Source organism: Alosa sapidissima, chromosome 22 (assembly GCF_018492685.1).
Source record: "Alosa sapidissima isolate fAloSap1 chromosome 22, fAloSap1.pri, whole genome shotgun sequence".
NCBI lineage: Eukaryota > Metazoa > Chordata > Actinopteri > Clupeiformes > Clupeidae > Alosa > Alosa sapidissima.
In genome coordinates, this window is record NC_055978.1 from 4,061,205 (window position 1) to 4,069,922 (window position 8,718).

The 8,718-nt window shown below is 37.4% G+C and overlaps 1 protein-coding gene across 1 annotated transcript; it reads right to left on the reverse strand.

Moving 5' to 3' along the window:
* Nucleotides 1-499: 499 nt before the first annotated feature.
* On the reverse strand, nt 500-8,380 carry LOC121697047 (zinc finger protein 239-like). The gene is made up of 3 exons (XM_042078316.1): nt 8,050-8,380; nt 6,951-7,076; nt 500-1,654 (listed from the first exon to the last, which is right to left on the reverse strand). The coding sequence occupies exons 1-3, from the start codon at nt 8,267-8,269 to the stop codon at nt 1,056-1,058; spliced, it is 945 nt and encodes a 314-aa protein (XP_041934250.1). The 5' UTR covers nt 8,270-8,380; the 3' UTR covers nt 500-1,055.
* Nucleotides 8,381-8,718: the final 338 nt, after the last annotated feature.

Genomic DNA, 8,718 nt, shown 5'->3' on the forward strand with positions numbered 1-8,718 from the left:
GAATGCATTAATAGTAATATTAAAAAAGATCGAAAATCGAGTCGAATCGTGACTTTACAATCGAAAATGAAATCGAAACGAGGATTTGGAGAATCGTGACACCCCTATAACCTAAGGGGGAGTGTGCAGTGCAGTGGCTTACTCAACTAGAATGTTTACACTTCCATGATCAAGTATGCTACAGCTTACCATGAGAACACAACAGAAATAAAGACGGTATCATTTGAATAGTTTTTATTGTCAGCACTAATCTCACTACAGTGCAGGAACAAATTCATACCTACCGGTACATAGGAATTGACCATCAAACATTTGGTTGTGGTTGACAGTATCGACATAAAGAGTGACATGATACCGTCATGAACGTGTCATAAACAAGTCATAAATGTTTATGACATAACGCTTTTGTCATTAAGTGTCATTCGGTTTTTGTCATAACAAGTTAGGATTAAGGTTAGGTTTAGGGTAAGGGTTAGAGTTAGGGTTCATGTGTCATGACAGTGTCATGTGTTCATGACAGTGTCATGTCACTCTTATGTCGATACTTTCAAGTAAAGTGTTACCAAACATTTTAATACTAAAATTAATTCCATATAAAAACATCAACAACGTTGAGTAAGAAAATAGAGTAAACTATTGTATAAAAGCAATTTGCCACTCGTGATCGTGGGATTGGTAAAGGAGATAGCCATGGCTGTCGTTATCTGTGGCACTCAGCTGGCTGAACCACAGTCATGGGTACAGTTTATCCTTACTGATGCCACTGCCATACTGCTTAATTTCAATGACAGTCTTTGAAAGCCAGACACCTCAGAGACAGCATGAGACTGAACCACTGGCGTCTCTAAAAGAGATGACGCCTGAGTAAATGTCTTTCCAAACTGAGAACACAGATATGGTCTCTCCTCTAAATGGATCCTCTGATGAACCTGGAAATTACTCATCATTTAATGACATTTAACAATAAAAGACTTTCTACCAAAGGACTATTGAGTATGGATTCTCTGGTGTTTCTTGAGATCAAACACCTGAGTAAAAGTCTTTCCACAATCTGATCAGTGATATGGCATTTCTCCAGTATGCATCAGCTGGTGTCTCTTGAGATGAGCAGACTGAGCAAAAGTCTTTCCACAATCTGAACAGTGATATGGCCTTTCTCCAGTATGCATCCTCTGGTGTTTCTTGAGATTAGACACCTGAGAAAAAGTCTTTCCACAATATGAACAGGGATATGGCTTTTCTCCAGTATGCGTCCTCAGGTGTGCCTTGAGGTTAAACTCCAGAGTAAAAGCCTTGCCACAATCTGAACACTTATATGGCTTTACTCCAGTATGTGTTTTCTGATGGATAGTGAGGTTTCCTCCGCTTTTGAAACCCTTCCCACATGTAGTACACTTATATGGCTTTTCTTCACTATGTGTTCTCTGATGGGCAGTAAGCCATGATCTTGATCTAAAACTCATTCCACACTCTGCACACAGATGTGGCCACCCCCCAATATGGGTTCTCTGATGGTCAGTAGGAGCTGAGCTTGATCTGAAATCCTTCCCAGATGTAGTACACTGATATGGCTTTTCCCTAGTATGTGTTGTCTGATGTGGGTTGAGATCTGACTCCCTCTTGAAACTCTTCCCATTTGCGATCCTTTCAACAACTGTAATATAAGAAAATGATTAAAACATCTATCTATCTATCTATCTATCTGCATCCTATGATTTCAATATTCTCATCACATATAATATAAAGAATATATAGAACTCATCACACTCCTCAATGTTTTTCTATGGCAACATTTTAAGAATCAAACTTAGGAGAGGAGTCATCATGGTCACTTTGTCTCGACACATTGTGTTCAGATTATTTTTCTCATTTTGGCAAGTAGCCGTAGGCTATAATAAGAGGGGTCATGTATTGTCCGCTGGTTAGTATTGGAAGATAAGTCCCGACCATATATATATATATATATATATTAGTGCTGTCAGTTAAACGCGTTATTAACGGCGTTAACGTAAACCTATTTTAACGGTGTCAATTTTTTTAACGCGAGATTAACGTTCTTTTTGGTTAAACAAACTTTGTAGTTTTTTCACATGCTGTTGCAACAACTAGTAACGTTAGAACAACTACAACACCACACTGGATTTAGCTAGACCGGAAACTAAACAATACGCACTGACGAATGGAATGGAACGTTGTATGTGCTGCACGTACACGCCCCCTTTTAGGGAAAAGATGACTGATATAATGGAAACCTAATGCTGCATCAAAGTGGGGAGCGAAAAGGGCTTATACTTACTAAATCTTGAAACAAACGTGAATAAAAGGCACAAAATAAGGTTGGTGTAAGAGTTATCTGTGTGTTTATGGGATTAATGTGACCATGTTCCTATGGTTTGCTCTTTCTAGTTTACAGGAGTGTCACGAATGTATCGATAGACACAGTCAAACTGCCCGTGGCTGACTATAACTAAGTTCAGCAAGCTTAACTTTACATGTCATAACATCAACTAAACATAAGCCACACATTCATTCTATCACTTGTAATATGAACGTAGCCTATTTCCTACAACTACAGTAGGTGAGATAATTGGCTGAATTAACTGAAGTTCCACAGTTAGCTAGCTAGCAAGCTAACCGTTTTGCATGGGATATTATGGTAAGTGTACATGCTAAATTTGTTCTCAACATGGGGTATTGCAAACGAATTAGGTTGGTAATGTACATAGTTTCAACATGTAAGGTATAATTCTTCATAACTGCCGTGTTAGTAAAATGATAGAATGTCCTGTGAATTAAAAAACTTGTTAACTTGTTTTCCTCTAAAATGGGGCGTGATGCAGATTAAATGTATCTTTATGATGATGCACCGTTAGTAGGCTACGTAAAGGCATGCTGCACACACTTGTTTGGGCTTACGAGCCAGCCAAAGAGTAGTAGCATAGGCTGACGCATTAAATGTGTGCCGCCAAAGATTCTTTCACCGTCACTTGTTCTGTTATCAACATTACTCTTTGGCTGCTACTATTTGCGATGCACTCTGCTTTATGTCGACATTCATTTACATTAGATTCCATTCTTTTCAATACAACTCCGCACACCAGCATCGCACTTCGGCGCCGTGTAAATCACGATTCAGTTATATTGGGTCGACGCTGCTCCATAAAATCCATTGTTCATCCAGTGTTTGCCTGTTAAAAACTTCGGCGCTGATGTGTGTGGCAAGTGACAGTGCACCATAGACTGTAGGCCTATAAAATGGCAATGCACTCATGTTGAAAACTTCCTTATTTTCAACTGAACTCAAAGATAATGAATATAGTATCAATATAATATTTTCTGTTTGTTATGCCCTTTATAATGTGTGTAGGCCTACATTTTGTGCACACACTTCTGTGGTAGCATTTATTTCAGTTTATATCAGCTACATTTCTGAAGAATATTGTATTGCCTCAGGTCTGCTGCACATCTTTTGAAATTTGATTTGAAATAATCAAATAGACCTATGTCTTAAAGTTTAGTTACAGTTTTTTTCAACTGCTTACACACTAAATCTTTGCTTGTCACACAATTTTCTAAACATGTCCTCCAAACATCATAACCCGACACCAAATCTGCAAAACCATACACTAATTCTCAGTGTTTGACTCAGTTTTCAATTGACTAAAACACATTTTGCAAAACACAACACACAATTTTCTACCTAACACACAAAATTCTAACAGGAAGTAACTTGATTTCGTTCTTCAAACATAACCCATCAAAATGGCACACTAAATCACCAGTGCTTCACTCTTTCTCTTCACATGTGCAAACACTCTTTACTTTACTGAACACCATCCAATCATTGCCTTAGTATAGGTCTATGAATATATATACTCTCTATATTGGTACAGACCCTTTCAATCTGCTCCTAGAGGATTTCCGGTTGAAATATTCAGAACCAACGCAGATACTTTGAAAATAGAGAAAATACAGTAATCGGACTTTAGCTTACAGTAATGTTCTACAAAAAGTTGACTTTATTAAAATTTGTCTTTTTACTCTATTTTTGTTTGTCACCATGTTACAGTACCATTAGCTCAATACATTTTGTGCCTCCAGAAAATGGAACGCTTACTGTAGAATTGTTTGTTTCTGCAGTTGAAAGGGTCTATAGGCCTATGAATACATACTGTACACGACCCCCCCCCCCCCCCACACACACACACACACTTGTCTTTAGAAAAAAACAAAATCAGTGTTTTCAAAACTCCATCCACATCTGGTGGTCAGTGTATTCTTTGCTTTTTTTTCTTGTTTGCTGTAAAATATTGTATTCACAACAGCAAATGTTTCAATATTGCTTGCATTTTTACTGTGTATTTCAACTTCTCTTTGTTGATACCGTAACTTTCACTCTTGTATGGAAATACATATAGAAAGCCTAAGACAGAAGAGCTTTAGGTTTTGAGCAACAGTGTGTACATGATGTATCCAAAATGTCATATTATGACAAAAGTGTTTGTAATGTGAAGCGAATGTTTGCTTTAAACATGTGTTTTTGACATTTTGAATGTTGTGTGTCATTTTGCTGGAGATTTGGGGCATTTTGCATTTTGTGTGAGCAGTTGTGGGTTTTGTGTGTGGAGTTTTGAAAAATAGACACAGAGTTTTGAAAACATGTGTAAACAATTGTAAAAAACTGTAATAAAGTAACTTGCTTTGCTTTCATTTGAATCCCAATCAAGATACACAATAATTGCTTTATTGTTAATATGGACTCCTGGAAAGTTCAGAAATGCAAAATAATAGACATAGGCCACAGATATGACCTAGGGGACACAATGAAAATAAATTAACACTCCCTTCAATGTCAACACCTATTTCTTTGCATTGATGTATATAGAGCACATTCATTGCTGCAGACATTACAGAGGACTTTATTTTGATCAACACCATCAGGCCGTTTTTTAAAAGTAAATGTTTCAATCAATGATCCAGGCAGCACGTTTTCTTCTCTCTCCTTCATTTTACAGTCTAATTTTTACTGACTAGAACTCGGGGTCAAAGGTTATACAGAATCGATTAATCTGCACTAATTTTTTTAATCAGTTATTTTTTCTCAAATTAATTAATCGAAATTAATCAGTTATTTTGACAGCCCTAATATATATATATATATATATATATATATATATATAAACCCTGTATATATACAAAACATGTATATATGCAGGGTTTATATATATATATATATATATATATATTTTTTTTTACATTTGTTTATCGTTACCTAGCAACCACGGCTTTAAGTGTTAAAACTTATTGCAATCTCGTGAAATGCGGTAGCACAGTGGTTAGAGGAGCGAGATTTGACCCCAAGGATTGTTGTTTCAAATCCAGTAGTAATCATTCTGCTAATGTTAGTTTTGGACTGGATATTTACATGCCAACATAAAAGATTGTAAAACACCATAATTCACAAAGTTATCTTTTCCATCAAAAAGCTTGTTGTAAAAGGCATAACTTGTTAGATTTAAGACGTACTGTAGGTTCGGCAACTCGGTGTAGAACCCGCATGATAGATGTGACGCAGATTTTGATATATATTCTCAGGTTTTGATATATATATATTCAGACTTTGATATATATTCTCAGATTTTGATATATATTCTCAGGTTTTGATATATATATTCAGATTTTGACATATATTCTCAGGTTTTGACCTATATATTCAGGGTTTTGATATTCATGTTTTTGATCTATATATTCAGATTCTGATATATATATATATATTCAGACTTTCATTCCATATATATTGACATTAATTTCCTAAATGGCATTATATATAGATAAGCATAAGTATACTCTTTTAATCCCGTGAAGGAAATTTAGTCTCAGCACAAAGTGAGCACAGAGTGAGGTGAAGCACAGACAAATCCCAACGCAGTGAGCTGCCAGCTACAGCAGCGCTCGGGAGCAGTGAGGGGTTAGGTGCCTTGCTCAAGTGCTACAGCGGCGCTCGGGAGCAGTGAGGGGTTAGGTGCCTTGCTCAAGTGCTACAGCGGCGCTCGGGAGCAGTGAGGGGTTAGGTGCCTTGCTCAAGTGCTACAGCGGCGCTCGGGAGCAGTGAAGGGTTAGGTGCCTTGCTCAAGGGCACTTCAGCCGCTCCTACTGGTCGGGTTTCGAACCGGCAACCCTCCGGTTACAAGTCCGAAGCCCTAACCAGTAGGCCACGGCTGCCTATATTGCAGGATGTGACTGTCCTGTGTGTGTAGACTATAGTCAGTAACTTTGTATACGGCAGTCTGAAGAGATCTGAAGCACACTGATCACCAGAGGTGAGTACTAAAATATTGTACTCAAGTAAAAATACCAATACTTTTTGCAGTTAAAGGGGAACTTGGCAACTATTTCAACGTAATAAACCTGTTTAGAAATCATTTGGATGGTTAAATGACCTGTTCCGGTGAAAATGGTGACTTTCCCCGCTGCGCCTAGCATCCCCAGGCGGAAAACCAACCTTACAACATTGAGACTACCGTCCCGGAGAGAAGTGAGAAACAAGAAACTCCTTTTAAATCGTGTTTCTTACCTTGTAACATCCACATAGTTCTGCCAAACTTATGATAACCGTTCGCTAGCTTGTAAACAAATCCATGTGCTTTATCGTTACCTTTTCCCACAGTTTGAAATAGCATAATGCACAATTTCTCCAGCAGAGGGGGAAATCCTGCCAAGTTTCCCTTTAACAGTAACTCAGCACAACTGAAAAGCTGCTCACAGGCAGCTGAGATAAACTTTTGTACAGTGTACAGTGTGCAAATGTTGGAACATTGGCAGTGTATGGCAAATGTGGCATCTACCGTAAAAGTAAGTAAGTTAAAGTAAGCTACTACAGTTCTTAGCCTTGTCTGGGTTCCGCCCAATTAAAACAGTCAAGGACTGGTGTGTGTGTGTGTGTGTCTTACTGATCTCAGGCTGTTCTGCATCTCCATTGGTCTGCATCTGCATATCCGTCCTTTTCTGTCCTTGTGGTCTACAGCAGTCCACCAGCACCACTGATACCCTCTTCATCTGGGCCAGAGACATGGGCTCTGTAGGGGATGGGTCAGTTTTGAATTTGACTACATGTTGGAGCATAAATTGTATGTTGGAGTATGTTGGAGCATAAATACTGAAAAAAACTGCTTGTGAAACCCAATTGTTATTAATCTTATATTGATACAAACATTATGTTGCCATTGTTTTTAATAAATGAAATAATTTGAAACTAATAAGAGAGGAGCTCTTTTCCAAAATGCTATAAATCCATTTCAATAGTTTTTACGAAAATGTAATTTTTTACCTAGACCCACACATTTTGAGAATATTCAATTTATCCTGTTAAAATGTTTTTTGGCTCAGTTTGAACATGTTGAACAATGATTATTAAATCAAACAACAATATTGTTGATGATAAATTCAAAGTTAATTTTATTTTACAAAATGCTAAATCCATCCATTGTTTTCCAAACATTGATGGATTGTTCTTCGTTAAAATACAAGGTGCATAAGTATTAAAACGTCTGTTCAGAGCGCCGTCTCTCACCGAATTCTGATTAAAGTCGCGTTTAGGCTAAAGGCTACATTTTAAACAAAGAAAGCGATTGCGAATATAGCGATTTGGCATGAAACTTTAATGGAGCAGTGAAAAAGTTTCAGTACAAAACAGCAAAATGGCATGACAAACGCTTATCGCATTTCGGAAGAGCTCTTTACTATTTCAAGATACCAAAACAAATTTGCTTAACACACTGGCAGGCAAATTTGCGTGTTTTCTTGATAATTGTGTCTATTTTATATTTATTTTATATTATATTTTATATTTATTTATATTAAAATTTAAGTGCATGGTTGCTAACAGGGGAGCACTGATGAAGTCAAGGGCAGGGCAGGAGAAAACAAGTGTAGGCCTAAATAATGATGTGCACTTATTTAAGTATTCCCACGAAATCGAATAAACAATCCTATTAACTAAAAACCCCCTCCAGGTTTTCCTAATACAAACATGTAGGCTAAGCATCTTACTTAAAGTAGGCCTAGAGGAGGAGTCATCGTGGTCATATTCTCCAGAATCATTTTCCTCTTTAATTTCCACTGGTGTGAATTCCTCTTCTCTGCGGTCTCTGCTGCTGGTAGATGATGTTTGTGTCTCAGTCCTGCAGTCATTTTCCAATACAGTCTTATGGAGAAAATAATCAAACTCCTCTTTTTTGATCTCCTTCCCTGGTATAAGTGGTTCTGTCATTTCAGAATTAAGTTCTGCTGTGCCAAAAAAAATCCTCTCTCAAACTTTCCTTCAGTGTAAAGATAACACAATGTATCTAACAAAGTCCTTGTGGTAGTAGGCTAACATACACACTTCCAGACTCCCTGTGACAACCACTTCTTCTTTTTTGGCGGTTGGCAAACAGCTTTTAGGTGCATTACCGCCACCTTCTGAGTTGGAGTGTGGGTCTGACCTTTACACCTCTAAATTCTATGGAATAACCCTGTTGCTTTCAAGTAACAAAAAATACATCTCATTGTTCCCCAGAATTTCTTTGCAATATATCAGTAATCTTCAGATTTATCTTTACTTCTGCTAGCTGTTCTATAAGTGCTTGTTGTTCCTGATTGTACTTGGGACAATGTTCTATAACATGTTCTATGGTTTCTTGACTACACATTCACAGTTACCATCAGCATGTTTTCCCT

Coding starts and splice junctions, on each gene's coding strand:
- LOC121697047 (XM_042078316.1), bottom strand. CDS start 8,269: ATGACAGAACCACTTATACCAGGGAAGGAGATCAAAAAAGAGGAGTTT. Junction 7,077..8,049: donor CTCCTCTAGGCCTACTTTAA/GTAAGATGCTTA, acceptor CATCCCCTACAG/AGCCCATGTCTCTGGCCCAG. Junction 1,655..6,950: donor TGCAGAACAGCCTGAGATCA/GTAAGACACACA, acceptor CTTATATTACAG/TTGTTGAAAGGATCGCAAAT.